Genomic DNA, 26,336 nt, shown 5'->3' on the forward strand with positions numbered 1-26,336 from the left:
GTGTGCAGCCTCTCATCCCTTCTCCAGGGGGACACTGCAAGGTTGTGGAGAGAGAGTCCCTGTCTATCTGGAAGGGGTAGCCCTTGGGTTGGGAGAGGTAGTTCGCCGAGCCCTGTGAGCAGCCTTCACGTCCCTCCAGGTGTGCCAAACCCGCAAAGCCTAACCATCCCGTACCTGGAGCTGTCTCTGCAGCTGGTCTCCTGGGTGAGGGGGTCAAGGTGACGACAGAGTGACCACCACGTGCTGCTCATTCCCCAGGGGAATGCAGTGGCTGGTTTGCTGCTTGCTACCAAAATGAGTGCTGTGGCATCCATCTGGGCCCACAGCCCACCTGTGTCACTTGGGTGCAGGGGACCAGCCCCACGACGCTGATGTTCTGCTGGGCATAACAAGCATTTCCCTTTGTTTCACTGAGGCTCACTGTGTTCTTCCGGCACCTGTGGGCAGGTGACAGGTCAGCCCTCGTCCTCTATGAGGTTAGAGTTCTTCCCTGACAGCCTGAGTGGCCTAAAGGGGACAAGATGGGGCAGGAGATGGGAGGCCAAGTGAGCAGCAAGCAGGACTGAGGCAGAAGCAGGCACCTGGGACGACACCCAGGTGTCAAGTGACACTTCGTCTTGGAGCCATTTATTGAGTAGGTGCACGGCGCTCTTCTCTCATTTCCCCAACTCCTTTATTCCAGTAATTCTCAATCCCTGACCAGCCTCCGTATAATTGCACCTGCATGCGCACACACACCTGCTTTGTTTGTTTCTTTAGCACTTAGCTCCATCTGGCACACATGTTTTTCTTCTTTTGTCTGTTGTCTGACACCCCCACTAGGATGCCAGCTCAAGTGACATGAATCTCTGCCTCTTTCATCCCTGCCGAGTCCCCAGAGCATCTGGCACATAGTAGGTGCTCAATAAATGTTTACTGGATACATGGATCAAAAACAAAACAGGACAACTCTGGGGCCAAATTAGGTGACCTAGGTCTCCAATGACCCCTCATCATCCAAACTAAAACATTTTCACTCTCAGAACTGAACATGAGCTTGACCTCTCAAAGAATGCATTCCTGGCGTGCTTCACCCCACTACGCGTCCCGGTCCATGGGAGACATCTGGCTCTGCGGATGTTGGCCTTGAACCAGGCCTGCCTCTGGGGACCCTCACTTCACTACGTGCCAGAGGGGAAGCAAGAGGGGTGTGGATCAGACATGCAGTAAGACTTCCTGGGAAGTGAAAGCCTGGGGATATGTTGGCGACTTAGGGATCTCAGGTGTGCCCCAGGAGGTCTCAAGGAGAAGGAGACTCAGCTCTGAGGGGTTTTGTCACTATTGGGATGAATACCCCCTTGGGAACTCTGGCCCGACACCTGCTCCCTAACTAGGCATTTTACAGATGAGGATAGTGAGGCACAGAGAGAAGAAGGAAGCTGCCCAAGCTCACACAACTGGAGCCAGAATGAGAACATGAGGCTCTGTAAAACTATGCTCTCCACCTCCCAATAGAGAAGAATGTTTAAGTAGAAGTCATTGAAACCCTCCCTGCAAAACACACACACATATATCCCACAATGCCATACTCTCACTACCTACCAAAATCCTTGTCCCTCTTCTTGATTTCCCCTGCTGACAGGGAGTTCACCACCTCCCAAGGGCACATACTGTCCTTCCCCATGTCTTCCATCCTGGCTGCTTTGGGAGTAGTGGGGTCTCAGTGCTTTGATGGGAAATGACTCCAAAGCAGAGGAAAGTCAGGGAGAACTGAATGCAGCTGAGAGGCTGAGAAGCCAGGCTAGGACAGGAGGTGTGGGATATGAGACCATGAAAGTCTTTGCTGCCGTAGTCTCAGGACCCCCTAACAGCTCCCTCTGCTATCCCTTCAAGCCCCAGGTGGTAACCACTCACTGCTTTGCCTGCCCTGGGTGCTGCACTAGCCCTTCTGGATTCCTCCAAGCCTTTATCAAGAGTCCTTTGTTAAAGACTCCTGGGTTCCCAGCTCTCCCCACCTGGGGCATAGCCTGATGCACACCCTGGCCCAGGAGCTCTCCTATTGCCACCTGCATCATCGGCGCTGCGGAAGGACACACCTCACAGAGCAGCCCCACCCCTAATTCACAGATGGGAAACTGAGACCTCAAACTGGATGTGTGTGTGTGCGTGAGAGGGAGGGAGAGAGTTTACCCGTGACTCTGTGTGACTCTGTGACTGGTGTCTGGGTGAGAGGGTCTGCGTCTGGGTACTTGGGCGCGTCTGTATCTTTGGATGTTTACAATCATGTCTAGCATATTTAATGCCTGCCTCTGTTCTCAGCTTTCAATGGCTCAACTCAGCAGTTCTCAAACTTTTTGGTCTCAGGACTGCTTTCTATTCTTAAGGAAGACCATTTTAAATAGCAATAATAAACCCATTACAGGTTAACATAAATAACGTTTTATGAAAAATACATTGTCCAATACAAAAAAATTTAGCAAGTAGAGTGTCATTATTTCACACTTTTGCAAATCTCTTTAAAGTCCAGCGTAACAGAAGCCAAATGGATCTTCATGACTGCTTCTGCATTCAGTCTGGTTTTTTTTAAAAGTTTTTTTTTTTTTAAGATTTTATTGGGGAAGGGGAACAGGACTTTATGGGGGAACAGTGTGTACTTCCAGGACTTTTTTCCAAGTCAAGTTGTTGTCCTTTCAGGATTAGTTGTGGAGGGCGCAGCTCAGCTCCAGGTCCAGTTGCTGTTGCTAGTTGCAGGGGGCGCAGCCCACCATCCCTTGCGGGAGTCGAGGGATCAAACTGGCAACCTTGTGGTTGAGAGCCCACTGGCCCATGTGGGAATCGAACCGGCAGCCTTCGGAGTTAGGAGCATGGAGCTCTAACCGCCTGAGCCACTGGGCCGGCCCCTGCATTCAGTCTGCTTTGACGTCACATGTCATACAGCTTCTGGAAAACTCCACCAGACATTCATGGGAGAATGAAATGAAAGAGGCAGAAAACATCTCAGCATGAAAATTTGAACAAGCAAAGCCCCGGAGAGGGTCTTAGGAATGAACCAGTGCAAGTCACACTTTGAGAACTGCTGGATGAACTTACTTCATGCTCACAATGATGCTCTGAAGTGGGTACTAGAATTAAATGAACCATGGCAGCTGCCCAGGCCACACGGGCAGGAAGTAGTATCAGCAGACAAGAGCCAGTGATCTGAGCTAGCTGACCATAACAAGTCTCTGTGGGGAAATATTACTGGCTGAGAGACTATCACCAACAGGCTAGTCTCTCTATGCCTCAGTTTCCCTGGCTGTAAGATGGGCTGAACAATAGAACCCAGCTCAGAATTTTGCTATGGAGAAAAGATTAGCAGAACATGAGCACTCCCAAGTCATTTAACTGTGGTCATCGTGAACAAGTGTGAGTGTTCCAATTAGCCAGTGCACATGAATGTTCAGAGGTGTGTGTGCCTTTGTTTGTCCAACTAGAGGCGAGCCCTTGCTCTTGCTGAGCCCCTGCCTGCCTGCTTCTCCTGAGTACCGCCACATTTTCATCTGTTGCTCTGGTGTCTCCCAGGAGCATTTAAGTGCCTGGAGACCCCCATGCCAGGCTGCTGAAGGGGCTTGGGAAGGAGAGATGTGGGATCTCCTACCAGAGTGGAGAAGTCCTGGTTCAGATGCCTGGGTCTACGTTCTCTGTGTGAGGTGCTACAATCCCTGAGTTCCCATTTATGATCTAAGGGGGGAGCTTGGATGTTGGGGTTCCCGTCCCTGTGGCGGGGATGGGGTGGCGTAGGGGGAGAGTGGAAATAAGACCTCAGGGTTCTGACCTCTGAAGTTCCTCAGACACCTGTGTCCCAGTGCCTGAAAAATCCGGATGCCAAATCTTGGCCTTAAAAGAGGGTCTGTAGGCTTGGATGAGGGGTCCCCCTCTTGGGGGAGGGCCTGCTAACACCCTGGAGTTGTCTCTTGGAAAATGAGGGTATCAAATGAGTGGATTTGCGTCCCTGGAGGAGGCACTAACTTCTGAGTCTCCACCTCTACAGGGGGCTCGGCTGCAGGGTGCCCCAAGGGTCTGCTGGAGCTCCCTTGGGGGAACTGGGGCGCTAGTTCCTCCCGGTGAGGTCTAGGGCCGAACCCCCGATTGCTGGGAATCACCTGCCACAGAAAAGGCCTGAGGGACTGGAGCTGGGCTGGACCGAGGGGGCGGAGAGTCGGTGGGCGGGGCTCTGGCAGACCCCGCCCCCTCCCGCCAGCCCTGTCCCCTCGTCTCCAAGTCTGCGAGGCCGCGGTGGGCGCTGAGAGCCTAGCGCCACAACCCGCGCCCCACCGAGCCCGGCCCGCCCCGGGGTCTATGGGGCCGCCCCTCTGCGCCGCCCGGGCGGCCCCACGCCACGCCCGGAGCCCACCCTGAGGCCAGGTAAAGGAGGCTGGGGGTCCTGCGGGTAGCGGACGCCTGCTGGCTGGCATGAGGGGACGGGAACTCCTGGGTGTTGGAGGAATAGGGAGCCGGAACTCCAGTGTCCTGGGGGCTGGGGTATCCGAACGCCTGTATCCACGAGGCTGGGGGAAGGGGCACAAGGATGTTTGGTTCCTGGAGAAGTAGGGGGCTGGGGCATCTGGACACCTGATTGGGGAGGGTTGGGGGAGGTGTGAATACTGGGGTGCGTGGGGGGAATCCTGAACGCTAGTCCTGGAGGAATGAAGACCTAACTGAACACGTTCCTGGTTCTGAGGGCCCTGGAGGCTGGGACACCTGGGCCCCGGCTGTCGGGTCCATCCTGAGGGCTCCCTCAGGCTGAAGCTCTGGCCACTGCGTCGGGGCTGGGGCTCGCACGCCCGCATATTCAGGGAGGAAGTTGTGGTTGCGGAGATTTGGTGGTCCGCACACGTGGCGTCACCTCAAGGGGCTGGGGGGTGGTCCCTGGGTAGAACATGGGGTGGGGTCCCTGCCCCCTGCCCCCCTGCCTCCTCTCCCCCAGCCCCGCAAATAGGCGCACCACGGTACGGGCAACCGGACTCCTTGGACCGGCTTGGAGGGCGGATCCCCAGGGCAGAGGGCTCCGGGGGCAGGGTCCCCGCCGCAAGGCGCCCGCCCCCCCGCGCGGTTTGGGCATGCTTGGCACGCAGCGCGCGGGCCGGTCCGATCCGTATGCGCGCCGCGTGCGCCTATTGGTATGCGGGAGCCGGCCCGGCGCGGGCGTGAGGCGGGCGAGCTGGCGGGCGGCGCGGGGGAGGCGGCGGCGGGGCACGTCCTCGCCCTCAGCTTCGCCTGGGTCCCGGCAGGGTGAGAGGGGCAGGCTCCGTACCCGGGACTCCAGGTAGAGGAAGCCGGGGCATCATCCAGTTCCAGCTCCTTGCTGACACCCGCGCGGACCTTAGTTTCCTAACGGGTCTCCCGGGGCGGGGAGGGGGGAGCCCTACTGCACTGAGCGCTGCCTGCAGCTCCTTCCCGCGGCAGGAGACGCGGGTCTCGAGTCCCGCAGGCTGCTCTGAGCCCGCCTGAGAGAGTCCCCGCGGAGATGGCGGCCCCCTATCCCAGCAGTGGCGGCAGAGGCGAGGTCAAGTGCGGGGCAGGTCGTGGCGGCAGCGTCCCGTGGGACTTTCTGCCGGGGCTCATGGTCAAGGCCCCGCCTGGACCCTGGTGAGCAAAGCCCCGCCCCTCGGGCCTCGCCCCGCCCCAAGGAGATGTGCTGGGAGAATTCACACTCACTTCTGCCCCGTCCCCTAGGGCTAGAATTTGTTACCCCGCGCTGCTCAGCCGTGGTTTTGAAATCCACCAGCATTGTGTGGTGTTCTCAACCCCTTTCTCATAATTCATACCCAACATTCCTCATCTTTCCCCTCTTCTTCCTCCTTCCCCCCATCATCTACACCCCAGGTTCTGTTCCCACGGCCGAGAGTAGAATTCACGTTCAGGTATCTGCCCTCACCTCCAGAGTGTTGAATCCACTTCCAAGGTCCCATTCCATCCCCGAGGCCCCAGGAAGCGGGGTTTCCCCCATCCCCCGGATCCTGCACCCCTGAGCTCTGGAATCCCGCTGACGCCTCCTCCGCGCCGCCCGTCCAGCTTGCAGGCGCAGCGCAAAGAGAAGTCCCGTAACGCGGCGCGCTCGCGCCGCGGAAAGGAGAATCTGGAGTTCTTTGAGCTGGCCAAGCTGCTCCCGCTGCCAGGAGCCATCTCGAGCCAGCTGGACAAGGCGTCCATCGTGCGGCTCAGCGTCACCTACCTCCGCCTGCGCCGCTTCGCCGCATTGGGGGCGCCGCCCTGGGGGCTGCGGGCCGCCAAGCCCCCGGCCGGCCTCGGTGAGTGCGCATGCGCGGGGAGCGGAGGTCCCAACATCTTCCGTGTGGGACAGAGAAGCTGGAATCTCAGGTGCCTGCCCGCCCTCGCCCAGCAACTTAACCTAGAGGGAGAACGGGGTTTGGAGTCAGACAGACCTTTTATGTGTCTCTATCAGGTGGCTTCTACCCTCCAAGATTCAATTTATTCATCTGTAAAACGGGCACACGAGGTAGGGAAGATTTCACGAATTCTGGCCTCATCAAGGGATCTGGCAACACCAGGGATCATACTAGTAAATGCTATTCTTTAGAGGAGATGTATCACAAAGGAGACCCACAGCTCCGTGGGTGAGACAGAGAGGACCCAGACTGGGCCTCCCATCCACTAATGGGCAGACCTGAGGGGCACCAGGGGGTACACAGGGACTCGCAGTCAGAATTCCCAGTTTGGGATAGTGGGAGGGAGACAGTATAATATGGCCGGTAAGACGGCCAGCTTCCAAAAGACTCGCCTGGGTCCCTTTCCCACTCCGCCACTCCCCAGCATTGTGACCCTGGGCAGGTCACTGCACCTCTCTGTGCCTCATTTGTGTAATGGGAATCATGCTGAAACCTGTCCCTGAGGCTGAGGAGAGGATCCAATAGGTAACATGTGTAAAGAACCTGAACGTCCCTGGCAGAGGGTAAGCCATCGGTATGTGGCAACTAAAGTTCTCAGTGGTGATCCTGCAGGGTTGTTGGGGGCGTGTGGTTTATTCAGCACCTACTGTGTACCTGCTACTGTTCTGAGCCCTAGGGATCCATCAGGAAATAGACTAGATAAAAGTCCCGCGCTGGACAGGCTGACATCCTAGTGGTCAAGACACAATAACAAAATAATCAAAGAAATAGAATCTATAACATGTAAATATAGTATATATAAAAACAGATATATAGAGATGCCTGCTTTTATTATTATTTAGACTTTATTATTGAAATATATGGAAGTGACGTTATTATTACTTCTGTTTTATGCATTACTTTATTCGTATTATTAGAAGACAGCGAATCGTGTTAATCTGAGGTCGCAGGTGACAGGGACAGGGCACCCCAGGTTACTCCCCCGCCCCAGAAGAAGGGGAGTCCTTAGGGTGGGGGGGCTCCGATTCCCCTCCTGCCCTGGTCCGGGGGGAGGGGGGAGAGAAAATAGCATTGATTAAGCTCGCAATAAATCACCATTTAAATTTAAATAATCCGGCTTCCCAGGCGGTAATTAGGCGAATTGACTGGCGCTGAGAGAATGCGGCATTAGAGCCTCTGATTACTGTCATTACCGCGAACAACATGTGCGCCGTCGGGGGATAAACATCTTGTCTATTGTCCCCGAGCTTGCGGGTGAAGGGGAGGGAGCTGAGAGAGCCTCGCTGGCGTCCAACCCGCCCCCCATTGCCTGGATGGGCAAGTCGAGGGGCAGGGGCTCGCTGAAGTCTCGGCACTGAGGCGGCAGACCCCAACTTCATTAGCTCCCCGGGCGTGTATGCTGGAATTGGTGGGGAGAAACTGCATGGACTCCCTCCTATACCCCCAAAATTAGGAAACTGGGGAGCATCTCCTGCTCTGCAGGGTTCCCAAGAGGCCAAGTGCCTGCTTCTGTAATTCTGATGGGAAAACTGAGGACAGCATTTCAGTAGAAGTTAGAGAGTAAAGCACTGTGTGTCACTCTCCCAAAAGGAAGGGGTTCCCATGTCCTCAATAATAATAATAATAATATACAATACAGGCTGCGCAGCGTATACAGATTAACTTGCTTAATCCTCTCAAAGTCTTAGGAGGGAGGCCATGCTATAAGTCTCATTCTATAAAATGGAAAACTGAGACCCAGATTGGTGAAGCTGTTTGCTCAAAGTCACACAGCCAGGAAGATGCCCAGCTGAGGCAAGTTCTGGGGCCTGGCTCCAGAGTCCACATTTTCAACCATATTTGGCATGTTTGTAGGTCTCCAGGGATGGGTCCTCCCTTTCAGGTCTCAGCCTTTCTCTGGGCCTCATTCTACCATCTGTAAAATGGGACAACAGAGATTAAAGTCTAGCCTGGGCCTCTGAGTCTGGGGAAAAGATAGCCTTACTCTCATTTCAGCATTGGTCATTCAGTCAACAAACCCCCACTGAACACCTTCCCTGTACCAGGCACTGGTCTAGATGTTGGAAACATCTAGAACAAGACAAAGGGAACAAGACAAAGTCCCTGCCCTCAAGGGTGGGCCTACAAATCCTGCATGGTGGGTCCCCTGGCCCCCACATTCTGATCTCATCTTCTTCCTCTCTCACCTCTTTTGCGCCCCCCCCCCCCACACACACACACTGGCCACCTTGCTGTTTTTCAGAGAAGCATGGTCTCATCTCAGGGCCTTTGCACTTGGTCTGCCCTCCCCCAGGAATTCCCTTCTTTCTGAATGTCAGCTCTTCAGTAATGCCTTCCCTGACCACTCTATTACAAATGACACCCCTCCCAGCACTCCTTGTCTTCCTTTTTTGACTTATTTCTTCTTATCATCATATGGCACTAGAGATTTCTTATTTCTCTTGTTTATTGTGTGTCTCTCCTCCATGGCACCTTGCTATCTGAGTCTAGAATAGTGCCTGGGACACAGTAAGGGGTCACATCAACAGTCCGGTGACTGGAATGGAGTGAGGGAAGGAAGGATGGCATCTTAATTCATAGGTCAGGCCTGGCCTCTCTGAGGAAGTGACCTTTGAGCTGAGACTGGCAGAAGGTGAGGGAGCAAGCTATGAAAAGTTACAAGAAGAGCCATCCAGGCAGGAACAGCATGTGCAAAGGCCCTAAGGCAGGTTGGAATCAGCTTGCTAGTTTGAGGAAGTCTGGAGAGGAATAACTGAGGCAAGGAGTGGTCAGCAGGGGTCAGGTCCTGCAGGGCCTCATGGGTGAGGACTTTGTTACCCCAAGTGAGAAGGGAGCCAGGGAGGTAGTGACTGTGGGTGGGAGCAGGGAGCCCAGTGGGGAGGTGAGTGCAGTGGTCCAGGCAAGAGATGGGGCAGCTAGACCAGGGTGGGAGCTCTAGGGTGACAAGTGGTCGGCTCCATGTGATGCAGTGAGGGTACAGCCCACAGGACTTGCAGAAAATAGAGATGGGTATGAGAGAAGGAAGAGGGTCAAGGTGCACAGCAAGGAACTACCTGGAAGGGTAGAGGTACCCCAGGTTATCCATAGTAATACTGATAAAAATAGTGGCAGGACTTGGGAATAGTGGCAGGTACCTACTGTGTGCTAGCTGTGTGCAGCTTACATGCATGAACCCATTGTGCTCTATCACTGGACCCATTTTACAGATGTGGCTAAGGAAAGTAGGGGCAGAAATGCCACCCCTTCCCCCCAACCCTCAGGCCCACGCACTCTGATTATGGTGGGATGGTTCCCTCTCTCAGACCTCCAAAGGGTAATGAAGTCCCAGACCTTTTTCCCCAGTACCGTGGCAGCAAATCCCTGGGGGCAGTCAAGAATGGTAGGTGAGAGGGAACCCCTAAGGCCTGGGAGAGGCCCTCAGTGCCCAGTCTGTGTAGGGGATGGCAACACCCGGGACAGTTTGTCTTCTCCAGCAGAGTCAGGCTCCAATAAGAAACTCAGCAAATGTTTGTTGAATGAGTGAGTGATGGTTAGGGTTTGGACTTGAGGAGGGGGCAGATCTGGGAGTAATGAAGAGCCACCTACTAAATTTGGAGGACAGGGGAGGTGAGGCATTTGGGGAGACGAGGAGGGGACACAGGAGAGGAGTTGGGGAGTTGGTGGGTTTGGAGAGGAATTGCCTGGGGTAATAAAACGCATGCCAGTGATAAGGATAGACCCCAGGGCTCCCTGTCCCAGGGGACAGGCCTGGTGTTTGGGGCAACAGCCAGTGGCTGAGCCCCCCCCCCCATCCCGACGTGCCCATTAACGCTGTTAATTGCAGCCGTTCAGTCTGACCTGGGCTGATCCTGCGAGAGGGAAAATGAAGGAATTAGCAAAAATGACAGGGGAAAATTGCGACAATTAGCAGGCAGCATTGTTCCCGCCTGTCACCCGGCTGGTTCATACAGCATCTCGGGGGAGGGATCCCCATTAATCACTCCCCCCACCCACCCACCCCTTATTGTTCCTGGAGCTCCAGGCAGGGGTGAAAAAAGGATGTAATAGCAGGAAGCTATTGGGTGAGCTCCTGAGAAAAGGAGGCATGGCCTAGACATTTGGGGCCTGGGGGCAGAGCTGGGGGGTGCTGAGCCCTGATTGGGAGGAGGGAGCGGGGTTTTCCCGCCTAGTGTTTTGGTGGTGTGGAAATAACAATAGTAATCACACTATTAATACTCACTGTGGATCCGTGTTTGGGAACACCTGCTGTGTGGGCCAGGCCGTGCTAGGCCTTTTCTAGAAGTTCCTTAAACTAACTGAATGCTCAACCAGCCTGTGAGGGTCACGCTCTTAGCAAACCCACTTGACAGAAGAGGAAACTGAGGCACAGAGAGGTGAAGAGACTGGTCCCAAAGCACACAGCCAGGGAGGGGCTACCCTGTGGCTGGATGCCAGACGTGGACCCTTAGCCTTGCAGGAGCTTGGGAACCCTCAAAGTCACCGAATCCTTTGCCTCATTCCCCAGTTTAGCCACGGGGCTCCTTGTGGGGAGTCTTGTTCCTAGCTCTGTCAAAAAGTTTATTGAGGTAAAATTTATATAACATGAAATCCACTACTTTAAAGCACACATTTAGTAGCACTTAGTACATTCACAATGTGGGGCAGCCATCACTTCGCTCTAGTTCCGGAACATTTTCATCACCCCCAAAACCCCTGTACCCATTAGCAGTCACCCCCCATCCCCGACTCCAGCCCCCGGCAACCACCATTCTGCTTTCTGTCTCTAGGGATTTGTCTATTTTGAACATTTCAGATAAATAGAATCATACAATACACGACCTCTCATGTCTGGCTCCTTTCACTGAGCATAGTGTTTTCAAGAGTCACCCATGTCGCAGCACGGATCAGTGCTTCATGCCTTTTTATGGCTGAGTACTATTCCACTGTCTGAATATAGCACGTCTTATTTATCCATCAGCTGTGGGATGTTTGGCTTGTTTCCACCTTTTGACAGTTAGGAATAATGCTGTTATGAACATTCACATATGGGTATTTGTTAGGAGACGTTTTTCATTCTTTTGACTATATGCCTAAGTGGAAACGCTGGGTCAGATGGAAATTCTACTCGTAGGCTTAACTTATTGAGGAACTGCCAGACTCTTTTCCACAGTGGCTGCACCATTGACATATTCACCAGCAATGCACGGGGGTTCCATTTTCTCCACATCCTCACCAACACTTATTTTGGTGGGTTTTTTTTATAGCCATCCTGTTGGGTGTGGTCTCTCATTATGGTTTTGATTTGCATTTTTCTAATGACTAATGATTTTAAGCATCTTTTCATGTGCTTATTGGTTATTTGTATATCTTGTTTGGAGAAATGTCTATTCAAGTCCTTTGCCCGTTTTTGAATTGGGTTGTTTGTCCTTTTGTTGTTGAGTTGTAATGTCTTCATCTCTATTCCTTGGTATCCCTCTGTCCATTTTTCTCTCTGTGTCTTTGTCTCTCAATATCTCTCGCGCTCTCCTTTTCAGTCTCTTCTCTGCCTCTTCATCCTTCAGGTCTGAGCTCAAACACCCCCTCCTTCAACAGGCCTTACCCCATTCCTCTTCATTTCACACCACCTGTTCCATTCTTCATGGCCGCAAATGATAATTCTGTATTTCTTAAGTTGTTTTACTTGTTTAGGTGCCCCTGGCCTGGGTGACCCGTGAGGGCAGGATGGGCTGTCTGGGTCACCTCTGTGTTCCCAGCACTACCCAGCACAGAGTCTGGCTGCACAATTGATGCTCAGGGAGAGCTCGCTGAATGAATGAATGAATGAATGAATGAATGAATGAATGAATCCCTTCTGCATCCCCTGGCGTCTGTCTCTGTGTGTCTCAGTCTCTCTGTCTGTCCAGCCCACCTGTGTCCCTCTCATGCCTCCCCACATCCCAGGCCTCTCCCCCACAGAGCTCAGGGCCCTACAGTACCCCCAAGATGGCTATGGGATGGTGGGGGAAAGAGATTTGCAGCCTAGTTTCCTGGGGGCCTGCACAGAAGGCCAGGGTCAGCAAGACCACAGTCCTCAGCCTCACCCCGCCCTTTGCCCGCAGCCCCAGGTCACAGGGGCCCTGTGGCGCTGGTTTCCGAAATCTTCGAGCAGCATCTGGGAGGACACATCTTGCAGGTGAGGCCCCTTCCCTGCCCGCCGCTCCTTGCTGCCACCTGCTGGCAGCCTGCGGAAAACAACACCCTTTTCTCCAGCATCCACCCCAAGGGAAGAACCGGGTCTGGGAGGTGGAATGGTGGGGCTCCCTCTCCTGCCTGCCCCTTCGGAGCACCACCAAAGCCCTGCCGCCTCCAAAATAATCCATCCTAGGTGGAGATCAGATTTCAGAACCTCTTACAGACGCCAGGCCCTCCTCTCCCACTTCCCTGTCTCTCTACTCTAGTCCCTGGATGGCTTTGTGTTTGCGTTGAACCAGGAAGGGAAGTTCCTCTACATCTCAGAGACTGTCTCCATTTATCTGGGTCTCTCACAGGTAAGGGGCTCACAGTAGGCTGCCTGGACTGGCTCACCTCCACCTCCCTTGGCAGTCCACTCCATGTCCTTCCTTTCTCCTGGCCTTACCATCCAGGCATGAAAAAAATGGACTGGATCTGAGGTTCCCAAAGTGTGTTCCTTGGAACCTCGCATGGCACCCGACATAGTTTCTTCTCATAGCCAGAGGAAGGTTATCAAAGTCACAGGTCAATTTGAAGAAAGCAAATTAGCAGAAAGATCAGTTTGCCAATGAGTGGTGGCCAAATGCACCATATTTACCAAAACTTGTTTCTTAACAATTTTGAAGGATTACAGCAATCTGGATTGGAAGGGTTTGGGTTTTGCCAGCTCTGGAAGGTTTTCTGTGGCATTTTCGGTGACTGGCTTGTGTTTTTTCTTCATCTCAGCCCACCATTTCCATCTTAGCTCCTGCAGCTGGCGGCTGGAAGGGAAAAAGAGGGCAAGGAGAAGCCGAAAGTTCCCTTCCCTGGAGTCTTGGCTCCTTGTGGCATCTTAGGCCTTGCCAATCCATTCAATACAAATTGCTATCAATTTTTATCATTTTCAGAAAAATTTGGGCAAATGGTAAATTTAGAAAATTCAGTGTGTTGGTATTTGGTCTTTGTGAGTAGTTTTTCAGTGACTTCTTGATTTCTAGAGGAGGAAGACCCTGAAGGAAGGGAATATGGAAAAAAAGGAGGGAGGGAAGGAGAGTGAGCAAAAGCTTGAAGCTGGGGAGGGTGTCAGGAGAGGAGGAGTTCAGAGGGATGAGGGATAGAGGGAAGCGTGTGACCTCAAGCTCAGGGGCAGTGGAAAACGTGGGAGGTTTCTGAGAGGAGGAGGCCCAGGGTCAGATGAGTAACTTACGGAGTGGTATCTGAGTGGGGACTGAAGGCCAGAAGACCAATGAGGGCGCTGGGGCCAGGAACACAGCAGGGAGAAGATGGGGGCCTGGACTGGGGAAATGTGAAGAGAACGGGACTCATGCAAGAAATTTGGAGTGGTGATGAATTGAATGTCTGATTAAAAGGATCTCTTTAAAGAGTCTGAAAACCATTTCACTGTATGTATCTTGAGTCCCAGGCCTGCTGGGACATCTGTGACTCATTTCAGGACACAGTTGTTTGCTGTAAATTGGAGGCTATGACACCCCCCCCCCAACCCCTAATTCCCAACCCGTTATACAGCTTCTTAATAGAATAAACAGGGGCAGAAAGTCGTTAGTAATCACTGGCTTTTAAGTGGGAGGGCACGGGAAAAGCCTGGGATTGTTTCCTCCTTTAAAAATGTGTGTTTTTTAAAAATTCTAATAAAAACACAAGACTGGCATGAAGCGCTCGTGCATGCAGGGGCGTGAACCTGAGGCTGAACCGGCAGGCGAATGACTGCGCGCGCCTCACCCGACCCTGCATTCCCTTCCTGCGCCGGCAGGTGGAGCTGACGGGCAGCAGCGTCTTCGACTACATCCATCCTGGGGACCACTCCGAAGTGCTGGAGCAACTGGGGCTGCGGGCCAGGACCCCCGGGCCACCCACCCCGCCCTCCGTCCCTTCCTCATCATCCTCTTCCTCCTCGCTTGCGGATACCTCTGAGATCGGTAAGTCTAAGGGCCCCTAAAGAATGAGGCCTGATCAGGGGACACCAGGTACACTGTATGCAGCTGTTTCATGCATACAAAACCCACTCCCATTAGGGTTGTGCAAAGTAAATTTTTGTAAAAATGAATCAGAATCTAAGCTGGGGCAGCAAAAGTTGGCTCCCTAAGAATGCCTGGATCCCCAAAATTTGAACTTTAGAAAGCCTCCTCTGGCTGCTGGGTGCCAATGGGTGACAGATGGAACCAGGCTTTGGTAAATAATAACAACGCACGCTTATCGGGCTTTTATATGTGCCGTGCCTCCAAGTACATAACCTGATTGACTTCTAACCACAATCCCACAAAGCAGCACAACTATTGCTCTCCATTTTACAGAGGAGGAAACTGAGGCACAGCACAGAGAGGTTAATTGTCCTAGGTCACACAGCTGTTAAGTGGTTGAGCTGGACTCCAACCCAGGTTTGTCAGGCTCCAGGGTCTGTCTTCTAACCCTCGCTCCACTGGAAAATTCCACCCCATGTTGGGCAGGGAGGGTGTTGGAGATTACCCTGAAAGTTCCTTTTAGCTCTGAGATGTTGACGGACTGAGGTTAACTTTCTTGTAAATAAGATTTTCTTATATGGGGCTTGCTTTACACCAAACACATGTGAGTTGTCAGCAGTGCTTGGAAGTTTGGGGAGATGTTTGTGACACGCAGGACTGTTGGGAACTGTGATTATGGTTACATATGGTTACATATGGTTACAAGTGTGAGGCATAGGGTCATCTGGATGTGAGCATATTTATGACTGCGTCATAGGGCTTTATAGAATAATTTGTATTTGTGAGTCATCTGTTGCTATACCCTGAGTCCCTGCTCTGTTCCCAGCTCTGTGCTGGGCAGGGCTGGGGAGACAGCCCTGTGACAACACTCCCAATGCCACCCTCCCAGGGCTCACAACGCAGTGAGGGATACTGACTCATTCCCAGACGGTGATGGCCCAGAGTGGGCAAGCCTGGAATGGGAGACCCCAGAAGGGCATCTGACCGAGACGAGGGGTCAGGGAGGGCTCCTGGAGGAGATGTCTGATTTGAGACCTGGAGGTTGTAGTTAGAGATGGTGTCAACAGCAGGAGGCAGTTCTTGCCAAAGTTTTAGGCCTTGAGGAGCTGGGTTTTCTCTCAAGGCCATGGCAGCTTCAGGATAGGGGAAGAACAGGGTCAGAGCTAAGCTTTAGAAAGACCCGGCTGGCTGCTGCTCAGAGGGGAGTATGATGTCAATGAACTTGTAGAACCGTTAGGTGGGTCTCTGGCTGTGGCCATGACCCTGTGTCTGCCTAGCCCTGCAGGGGATGGGGGTGGCCTGTGTGTGTTTCCTCCCAAGGATTCCATAACCTTCCTCACGATCCATCCCAGAGACCAGCACCACCGAGGTAACCCCCTCCTCCAGGGTCCAGGAGCTCTCCTTCTTCATCCGCATGAAATCCACCCTCACCAAGCGGGGACTGCACGTCAAGGCCTCTGGATACAAGGTAGGTGTGAACTCTTTGACCCGGTCTCTTGATTCCTACCTCCCTTTGCCTGTCCGGAGAGCGCTCCTGTATTCCTGCTAGTTGTGTCCCTGTGCCCCAGCGCCTGTGGGTGACCGCCGGAGCCAGGCCCGGCAGTGGGGTTAAGGTCCCCCTAAGGGTTACCGCCCCGTCCCACTTAGCCCCTCCATCCCGTTTAGCCCCGCCTCCAACCACGCCCACCACCTGCAGGTTATCCACGTGACTGGTCGCCTTCGGGCCCGTGCTCTGGGCCTCGTGGCCCTCGGCCACACGTTGCCCCCTGCGCCACTGGCTGAGTTTCCACTACACGGACACATGATAGTCTTCCGTCTCAGCCTGGGTCTCACCATCCTTGCTTGTGAGAGCAGGTACCGGGGGTGGTGCTGAAGCAGGCCAATGGGAGCGCACAGGAGAGCTGGGGGTGTGGGCTGGGACACTGGGGGGCACTGGGGGGCCTGCGGGGAGCCTGAAGAGCAGCAGAGGGCAGGGGTAACTGGAAGAAGGTAGCCAAGGTGTGGCGGTCAGGGCATGGCCTCTGGGGATGCGGGAGGTACTGATGGATGTCCAAGGGGGCGTGGCCTGGGCAGAGCTCCGCCCCTCCCTGATCCCATCTCTCCCGGGCCTCTCTTGTCCCTCATCCACTCCTGCACCATAAAGTGGGGGAAAATGAAATCCTGAAATAGTCCCCTCACTGGGCGCCTCTGGAGTGCCCAGCCCACCTCACGCCCAGGAGCCACTCTAGCGGGGACACTATGATTACACTAGTTTCACACAGGGGAAAACTGAGGCTCCAAGCACTCCAGAATAAGGGTGGGAACCCGAGGTGATTCCGGAGCCAACCCCGCCTCTTTCCCCCGCCCCGTGGTTTCGGGCCCTCCCTTTTCGCCCTCAGAGTCAGCGACCACATGGACCTGGGGCCCTCAGAGCTGGTGGGCCGCAGTTGCTACCAGTTTGTCCACGGACAGGATGCAGCCAGGATCCGCCAAAGCCACTTGGACTGTGAGAACCCCTACCCTGCCTACCTGCACCCCAGACCTGAGTACCCCCAATACCCCGCTCCCGGAAGTCCTGCTTCTGGGCTACCACAGTCCATCCTGTTGCCAACTCCAGGGGCCCAACTCAGCAGAGAAGAGGGGCAAGGAGGCTCTGAACAACAGCTCAGAGGTGGGGGGGGAGTAGGGCGGCTATGGGGCCTCTGACCCCCCCCTTTAAGATCCAGGCGCCGCGATGCCGGTTACCTCAGGGTCTTTCTGATTCTGTTTCCCTCTGTACTTTTGCCTTTTTCTCCCCACTGTCTCACCCTTTCTGTTCCCCTGGCACTGTGTCTCCCATCTGTGTACCTGTCTCCCCGTCTCTCTGCACCCATCTCCCTCTCTCCTCTCTGCCCATCTCCCTGTCCACCTCTCTCCTCTGCCTCTCCTGTCCATCTGTCTCTTCTCCCTCTGCCTGTCTCTTCCTGTCCTCCCATCTTTGTCTCACCCCCCCACCCCACCCCATCTCTTCCCATCCCTTCGGCCCTTGGGCTGGGCCCAGTGCTGGACAAAGGACAGGTGATGACTGGGTACTACCGGTGGCTGCAGCGTGCTGGGGGCTTTGTGTGGCTGCAGTCTGTGGCCACCGTGGCTGTGAGTGGGAAGAGCCCTGGGGAGCGCCACGTGCTCTGGGTCAGCTACGTGCTCAGGTGAGGGTTGCCCCCACCCATCCCACGGGGAGGCTGGAACCCCCTCCAGAAGCCTCTACTGTCTCTCCACACCTCAGGGTTGGAGCTCTTCAGGGGGCGCCTAGAAGGGGACAAGCCTGGAGGGGGTTAAGAAAAGGGGAAATGAGAGAGCAAAGGCTTGGAGGTGAAATGCCCTTGCTGCAGGACACGGGAGAGGGGCGGGGGTGACAGTATCTGCTTGGGAGGCAGGTCTGAAACGGCCTCAGGCCTAGGCTGAGGGTGTGGACCTGAGCCTGGGGGCGCTGGGGAGCCATGGCAGAGTTTAAAGCTGGAGGAGTCAAGGCTGCTTTTTGGAAAGCCCCCTCTGGGTGCTGTGAAGTGGGAGGTCTGAGGAAGAAGACCGAGGAGACCAGGGAGGAGGCTGGGGCAGTTCCTGGGAAATACCAGGCAATGCAGGTAGAGGACAGAGGCGGCCATCTGCTGTCGCCCAGGTCTCTGGCTTTGCTGGGCCTGGATCTGGGCCCTTGAGAGGAACAGCAGCTCAGAAGGAAGACACTGAGGTTAGATGCGCATGAGGTATCTGGGGGATACCTAGGTGGTGACATCCGAGGGTCACGGGCTGTACAGGTCTGGCCTCGGGAGACAGGGCCAAGCTGGGCTCGGAGACAACTTGGAATTTGGCGGTCCAATCATGAGGTCTAAGTGCCTTGGGATAGGGTCACTATGTTCACTGGGGGGTGGGGTTCTACACTAAGGGGGGAGGGCAAAGCTACAGTCACAGCACTGGGGGGCAGGAGGGAGTCTGCTCTCATGCAGGACCCCTGGCTCCTAACACCACCTGTCTCGTCCCAGCCAAGCTGAGGGTGGTCAGATACCTCTGGACGCCTTCCAGCTTCCAGCCAGCGTGGCCTGTGAGGACACGTCCAGCCCAGAGCCAGAGCCCACAGGTGAGCCCCACCTCCCACTCCAACCCCTGGGAGGCTCAGAGCGACCCCTGGGAACTGTGCTGTCCGGTCCGGAAGCCACTAACCACAAGTGGCTATTTACATTACAATTAAAACTAAAAATTCAGGTCCTCAGTCATATTTGCCCCATTTCAAGGGCTCAGTAGCTATACGTGGCCAGTGGCCAATGCACTGGATGGTGCAGATTTCGCACATTTCTGGCATCGAGGAAAGTTCTGTCTGCCTCGGTTAAACTGGGTTTCTCAATCTTTGCTCTACTGCCACTTGGGTCAGGTAATTCTTTGTTTGGGAGACTGTCCTGTGCATTGTAGGGTACTTAGCCTCCTGGGACTCTAAGCACCAGAGGCCAGAAGCACCCTCCTGCCCAGCTGTGATAACCAAAAATATCTCCAGTCATTTCCAAATGTCCTTTGGGGGACAAAACCCACCCCAGCGGAGCCTCACTGAGCTCAGCTTCATTGCACAGATGGGAAGACTGAGGGCTGGGACGCACACAAACAGTGCCCTTCAACATCTTCCAGAGCTCGTGCCTCCAGCGGAAGGGAAACAGGCTGCCCCCCTGGACGGGAAACAGGAGGCCCCCCACATCCAGGGCAAACGCATCAAAGTGGAGCCTGGCCCGGGGGAGACGAAAGACCCAGATAACAGCGAGGACGAGGAGACAGCTGTCCATCCAGCCCCACCACGGCCGGAGTTCACTTCCGTCATCCGGGAGGGGTCCCTAAAGCAGGACCTCATGCGGCCATGGGGCCTGGTGCCTCCTGGGGACCCTCCACCTTCCATGCTGCATGCAGGCTTCCTGCCCCCTGTCGTGCGGGGCCTGTGCACACCTGGCACCATCCGCTACGGCCCCACGGAGCTGGGCCTCATGTACCCACATCTGCAGAGGCTGGGCCCGGGCCCCACCCTCCCAGAGGCCTTCTACCCCACACTGAGCCTGCCCTACCCAGGGCCCACAGACACCAGGATGCAGCGGAAGGGGGACTGAGGACTGAGAGAGCCACCTACAGAGCTGGACCCTGGGGGATGGGGACAGATCACCAAGGGGGCAAGGGATAGGACTCGCAGCTCCATTGGCGCTCTTTGAGAATTAAAGTCCTGCTCCCAGTCTGTGGCTCAGTCTCAAGGGACCGTGGAACTCCTCTCTCCTTCCTTCTTAGTTATCTCCACCTGTCTTCTTCACCTCCCACGCCATCTGCCTCTTCCCGCTTCCCTTCCTCCATTCCCCTGCAGGCCCAGCCTTCCCCTGTCACAGGAACCACCACTCGGAAGATGGAGCAAGGGAATGGTCAGGTTTTAATGTCCCGGTCCTCAGGCCCAGGCCGTCCAGCGCCCAGCCACTCCCTGCGGCCCTGCTGCTCACTCCGGCGGGGGCCGGCCTGCTTCATCGGAGCCTTCAGCAGTGGCCGTCCCGTCATCCTCCGGCACCAGTTCCACGTCCAGCTCCAGCTGGCCCATGTAGAGGCCAACAGCACAAGCCCAGAGCAGACCAACGGCCAGGACAGCGCCCATGCCCGCGGCGGCACCCCCCAGCGAGAGCTGCATGGGCCCCCGCAGGGCTGCCAGGCCCACCACGTAGGAGGCACCACCCCACACCACGCACAGGCCGCCCAGCAGGAAGAAGCCTGTGGGAGAGGGTGGAGGCCACAATCAATGGAGGGGAGGGCCTGGTGTCCCAGGCTGGGGCTGTTGGGTGGGTGGGGGGAAGGCCAGGATCAGGCAGGCAGGTGCCAGAGACAGAGGGGATCAGGGGATTGAGGTGGATTTAGAAGGGGGATGAGGCAAACTCCTGGGCAGGACACGTCAGGGATAGCACAGAGCCAAGGTCAGCAGGCATGAGAAGGTGTCAGAGGGGTGTCTAGGCCTTGGAAGTGAGGTCCCAGATCAGAGGGGTCGGGGGTGGGGTGGGGGTTGGTCTGAGACAAAGATAGGGTTGGAGGAGTAGCGGCTGGGACTAGGATCCTGATCTTTGTCGAGAAGTCAGATTGGAAAAGAAGACCCACAGCCATGCCCTGGGCCACCCACTCAGGGTTGGGGTGGGGTGGGTGGAAGGTCGACACAAGTGAGGATGAGACAGCTTCCGGTGGGGAGAAGAATAAGAGGTTCTACACTTACTATTGGGAAGGATTGGGCAGGAGAGAATCTGCACTCAGGCGGGCAGGGTGAGTGCTCTACATTCCCCGGTGGGGGAGGAAGCATCCACACTCCCGGGTGGGGGCAGGATGGGGGTCTGCACTCACCATAGGCGGCTTCCCGACCCATGTCACTCTGCATGAAGGAGATGACCCCGATGCCTGATGCCAGGAGGCCATTTCGGAACCAGGAGAGGAAAGCTTGGAGGGAGGGGGAAGAAGCAGCATCAGCCCAAATCCTGCCCCCAAAGTCCTCAGCCCAAACAGTCAAACGGCCCCATCCCACTCCAAATTCCCACCAGATCCTGAGGGCCCCCCACCTCTCCCTGTCCTCCCCAAACCCTCTCTTGTCTCCATCTCTGAACCCTCTCCCCAAACTCTGCAACACTAAAGACTCAAGACAGTCCACAGAATCTGCAGGAAAACCTAGGACCAAAGCTGCAGAACCTAAATCTGAAGACGGGAAGACCCCAAGAGGTCATCTTGGTCAACACCATGGGCTGCCCTCTTACTTCTTTCTCAGACCTCTGGCCAAAGCTTTCCCCACCCCTACCCCATCCCGTACATCTGGATGCCCCATCCTCTCCAATCCTGACAGAATGTCCCTCCCCTTGCAGCCTGGATCACCTCGCCCTCCAATCAGCCCAGAGCTTTTCTTCTATCGGTTGTTCCCTCCTCCAATCTGGAACCTCCCCCTCTTCCGTTGGGATCCCCTTATGCACTCCCACCTTATGCAGAGTGGTCGCCTTTTCAATCGGAACCGGCCAACGTGGACCCCTCTTGTAAATAACTCTCCCACCCCAAGCACTCTTTGGAAGCCCCTCTCGTCCAGACGTATCAGTTCTCAGGCTGCCTGTCCTAGCCCGACCAGCCTCTCGGACCCTTGGTCGCATCCGCAAGCCCGTCTCCTATGAGGATACACAGCGCTCCTGCAGCCAACGCTTCCCTGCGCGTATACGGAAGCCGTTCTCCCTCTGAGCCCGGGCCCAGTTTCCAGCAGAAGCCCCGCCCCTATCTCCCACTCTCGTGCGCGGACAGCTCGGCTATTCCAAACCTCCTCTCCCATTCGAGCAGACCCGTGCCCCAGCTCCAGACCTGTCTCATGCGCTTTCCGGAGGAGCCAGGCGTCTGCGCGGTCCAGCTCGGACACGGGGGGCGGCGAAGCCCCTGCGCGGGGGCCTTGGCCCGGAGCGAAGGATCCCCGGGCGCCCCCACTCCGGGATCGCGGAGGCGGCAGCAGCGCCCCCCGGAAGCGGAGTCGCGCCAGGCGGGCGGCGGGAACCCACCACCAGCCGCCTCCCATGGTTCGCACTACGGACGCCGCTTACCGCCCCGCCCCACGGGCCTTCCGTAGGCTGAAGTATACGTTACTCATACTTAGTGGCCCACCCATTGGTTTTGTGCGCGCCATTCAAACCCAGTGCACACCGTCCATTGGTCAGAATGGCAGCGATTCCCTCCTCCGTCATCTGTGCCGGTACTACTTGTCCCACCTTGCTTCTGGTGACGGACTACGAAGCCCAGCGATCACTGCGCTAGGGGAAAGCCAGTCTTTAGAGGCTGCAGGCCCGATGTCTGCCGGGACTTGTAGTGTTTGTTAATGACTTTCATTCCAATGGCCAAAAAACAAAAGCAAAACTCTTCATATAGAATCTTTACAAAATCTCGAAGAGCCCAAAGGAGAAGGTGAAGCTTACCATCAATCCCACCAAATCAGCGGTTACTGCTAATATTTTGTTATCTTCCTAACCCTTCTTTTTTTCTGTGCAGATGTCAAATGAGATGCCATTTGATAAATTATTTTTTTTCACATTTCAATAAATCATGAAAATTGACCAGTGGCATTATTTTTCCACAACATAATTTTTAAAAATATATTTATTTTGGGTGGCCGGTTAGCTCAGTTGGTTAGAGCGTGGTGCCAATAACACCATGCCGTTTCCATCCCCACATGGGCCACTGTGAGCTCCGCCCTCCTTAATAAATAAATAAATAAATAAATAAATAAATAAATAAATAAGCATATATATATATATATATATATATATATATGATCGATAGAGATAGATAGATAGATGATTGATTGATAGATAGATATCATGGTACAAGATACAAAAGAGTCTAATGAAAAGTAATTTCCACCCCGTGCCCTAGCCAGCCAGTTCCCATCTCCCATCCCACAACATCAAGTTTAATGGTTCATACTGATGCATTATAAAGGTACCAGAAGAGATCCCAGGCCCTAGATTGTTTCCAGTTGTCCGTGTTGAAAACAATTGTGGTTTCCTTTTAGGTCTAAGCCTATATCTGAGTCCAGAAGGACCTGATCCCATTGGCAAACTTCAGCCTCCAGCTTCTCCGCCTCTGAATCCACACATTGCTTTATATTCTCTGGTGACCTAAAAAATAATTTTTTTTTTATTATCAGCAAAAAATGCGTTTATCCTGGAACAGCAAAGAATTGCAATTTGGGGCACGCAGCTATAGAAAAACCATAGATAAGTCCAACAAAGGAGAGGAAACATTATTTTATGGAGAAAAAGGAAGAAGTTGGGAGGGGTTGTTTTGAAAGAAAACCCACTGGAGAAAAACAAAAGGTCAGGGAGTTAAAGGTTTCTCATTAGCTGAGCTGCTGGGGTGGTCGATTCTTTGTAGGAGATGCGATACATCTTTTCCTGATGGGGCCTATAATTGATGATTCTTTCCTGTTGATTTTTCTTCTGTGGGGTTCTGTCTGTAATTGGCAGTTCTTTCTGTGATTGACATGGAACGGTAGGTACCGTGTGAGAGCTCCCCCTTCTGGCGTCCCGACTGTATTTTAGTTAGGATTCCCTTTATTAATCCTTTATTAATTTTCACGTTCTTTCCCGCACTGTGTCATTATGATCTCTATACTTATCCGTCTCTGCCGTCAGTCTGTCAGCTTCCAATGGATGAGGTCCTTGATTAACACATCTCCATGTCCCCCAACCCGATATATAGGTAGGAAACTTGGTAAGTAATAATAGCAAACATCTACCAATGGCTTTCTCTGTGCCAGAAATTGTGCTAGGTACACTATGTGTATAATGTCATTTAATCCTCACTGTAACCGTTAAGGATTAGAATATTCTCTCTTTTATAGAGGAAAAATGAGGCTCAGAGCAGTGAGGTAATAAAAATTAGTGTTTAGTGAGCACTAATCATGTGTCAGATTCTGGCTCTTGCTTTATATGGGTACTCTCATTAAATCCTCAGAATAACCCTAAGTGATATTATTATCCCCATTTTACAGAGGAAGGGAAAGGTTAAGTCAGTTGTCTTAAATCACTCTGCTAATTAGGTAAGTCCCAACACCAAATTACTCGCCACCATGCCATGCAGCTTATACTCATTCATTCATTCATTCAACAAGTATGTACTGAGCACTTGCTCTCTGATAGCATTATACTACACATTTGATATAAATCTGTAAACAAAACAGAAAAAATTCTCTGCCCTGAACTTCCTCAATGTAATAAAGGGCATCTACAAAATACCTACAACTAGCATCACTCTTAGTGATGAAATATTGACTGCTTTCCCCTTGGGACTGTAGACAAGGATTTCCACTCTCATCACTTCTAGTCAACGTTGTATTGGAGGTCCTAGCTAGTGCAATAAGGCAAGAAAAAGAAATAAAAGGCATGTAGATCTGACAGAAATAAAACTGTCAATATTTGCATGTGATGTGATTGTTTATGTACAAAATTCTAAGGAATCAAAATAACTACTAAAACTGATAAGTAAATTTAGCAAGGTTGCAGGATACAAGACCAATATACAAAAATCAATTTTATGTTTCTATCCTACCTGGAAGCAATTATAAAATGAGATTGAAAATAATCCCCTTTACAATAGCATTAAAACAAAAAATACTTAGGACTAAATTTAACAAAAGAAATGCAGGATTTCTACAACTGAAAACTACAAAATACTGCTTAGACACATTAAAGAAGATCTAAATAAATGGAGATATATACTATGTTCATGTATTGGAAAACTCTTTGCTTCCTTGGAGCTTACATTCTATAAGGATAAGCAGAAAACAAGCAACAAACATGCTAAATAAGTAAATTCTAGGGAAAGTCCAGGAGAGTAGAAGAGCTTAGAGAGGGTCCCTAACCCAGCAAGGGTGTGTCTGAGTTGAAACCTGAACTATGAGTAGTCATGACCAGGTAAAGAGTATTCAGAACCCTGCAGAAATAAATCTGGGGCCCAAGAAAGCTTACAGTGAGTGTAGGAGACTGAACATAAATAATAAAATAAAACTCCAATTATTTGCCATCACAAGGTGGTTTTCTTGCTTACCTGTGGGCAGCTGTGGCAATTATATTTTCTGAGAAGCCCTAGAGTATGTAGAGATTTTTTTTCAAAGATTTTATTGGACAAGGGGAACAGGACTTTATTGGGGAACAGTGTGCACTTCCAGGACTTTTTCCAAGTCAAGTTGTCCCTTCAATCCTAGTTGTTGAGGGCGCTGCTCAGCTCCAGGTCTAGCCGCAATTGTTAGTTGCAGGGGGCTTAGCCCATCATCCCTCGCGGGAGTCGAGGAATCGAACTGCCAACCCTGTGGTCAAGAGCCCACCAGCCCACGTGGGAATCGAACCGGCAGCTTTTGGCGCTAGGAGCATAGAGCTCCAACTGCCTGAGCCACGAGGCCAGGCCCCTGTAGAGATCTTTAGAATTCAGCATGGCAACTCTCTGTTCACCCTAACCTCAACCAGAGCAAGTCATTGATAATCTTGACTCTCCAAGGTTACTCCATTTAGTTCCTGAGCCACTTTTAACTCGTGATCCTGTGCACTAGGGGAGCCATGAAGGATTTATGCAGGGGACAGACAATGTTCAACTTATCTGTTAAGGTCACTCAGCCTTCCTGTGGAGGGCAGGTTATAGCAGGGAGAGATAGGAAATTTGCAATGGACAGGTAAACCTGCCAACAGCTATCTCCTTCTCTCCATTCCTTCTCTAGTCCAAACCCTTTTTACCTTTCACCTGGACAACTGAGACAGCACACTCATTGGTCTCCAGACCCCCTTAAAGTAGATTCTCTATTTACTAATTCAGGAAATATTTATTGAATATGTACAGTGGGCCAGCCTGTTGGAGACACTGAGGATACAGCAGTGAACAAAACACAAAAATAACATGTCCCATATATGACACTATTGGGGAAGTGGGACGAGGGAATAATTAATGTAAAAATCCATGAACTGTTAAGTCGGTGACGAAAATAAATCAAGATGATGAGGTAGGTAGAGACTAAAAGAGGCCGCTGGCCTCTAAGAAGACGCTGGTGATCTTCACGTTCTGCGTAGTTGTAGTGCAGGGTCTCCGCTCCCGCTCCCCACATAAGAATGCAGGACACGGTGAGGCCAAAAAGGAACACCCACGGAGCCATAGGTAGGGGAGTCATACCACTATATTCTCGCCGGCGGCATCCGCCTCTCTGCAATCCGCTCTTGCTAGCCCCCATTCTCTTCTGCCAGCGTAGCCACGGCAGTTATATTAGTGGCCAATGGCTTACGGGTTACAGCTGACGGCCAACTAGCCACAG

The 26,336-nt window shown here is 53.2% G+C and overlaps 2 protein-coding genes across 2 annotated transcripts; one reads left to right on the top strand and one right to left on the bottom strand.

The window, feature by feature from the left end:
- Positions 1-5,250: 5,250 nt before the first annotated feature.
- NPAS1 (neuronal PAS domain protein 1) lies at positions 5,251-19,614 on the top strand (the record flags this gene model as incomplete). The annotated part of the gene is made up of 11 exons (XM_081032134.1): positions 5,251-5,607; positions 6,034-6,269; positions 12,446-12,519; positions 12,785-12,874; positions 14,308-14,473; positions 15,868-15,983; positions 16,212-16,369; positions 16,894-17,000; positions 17,535-17,682; positions 18,514-18,608; positions 19,148-19,614. The coding sequence occupies exons 1-11, from the start codon at positions 5,486-5,488 to the stop codon at positions 19,612-19,614; spliced, it is 1,779 nt and encodes a 592-aa protein (XP_080888260.1). The 5' UTR covers positions 5,251-5,485.
- A 286-nt stretch (positions 19,615-19,900) lies between these two features.
- TMEM160 (transmembrane protein 160) lies at positions 19,901-22,365 on the bottom strand. Its single transcript, XM_081032135.1, has 3 exons — positions 21,854-22,365; positions 20,867-20,959; positions 19,901-20,251 (listed from the first exon to the last, which is right to left on the bottom strand). Exons 1-3 carry the CDS (start codon positions 22,059-22,061, stop codon positions 19,986-19,988), a joined length of 567 nt encoding a protein of 188 aa, XP_080888261.1. The 5' UTR covers positions 22,062-22,365; the 3' UTR covers positions 19,901-19,985.
- Between the last annotated feature and the right edge of the window lie 3,971 nt (positions 22,366-26,336).

This window comes from Rhinolophus hipposideros, assembly GCF_964194185.1.
Source record: "Rhinolophus hipposideros genome assembly, chromosome: 21".
In the NCBI taxonomy this organism is placed as follows: Eukaryota; Metazoa; Chordata; class Mammalia; order Chiroptera; family Rhinolophidae; genus Rhinolophus; species Rhinolophus hipposideros.

Excerpts from the sequence above, each read along its gene's own strand:
- TMEM160 (XM_081032135.1), bottom strand. The coding sequence starts at position 22,061 with ATGGGAGGCGGCTGGTGGTGGGTTCCCGCCGCCCGCCTGGCGCGACTC. Across the intron at positions 20,960-21,853 it reads CCGGAAAGCGCATGAGACAG|CTTTCCTCTCCTGGTTCCGA; the intron begins GTCTGGAGCTGG and ends CCTCCCTCCAAG. Across the intron at positions 20,252-20,866 it reads GGGTCGGGAAGCCGCCTATG|GCTTCTTCCTGCTGGGCGGC; the intron begins GTGAGTGCAGAC and ends CCTCTCCCACAG.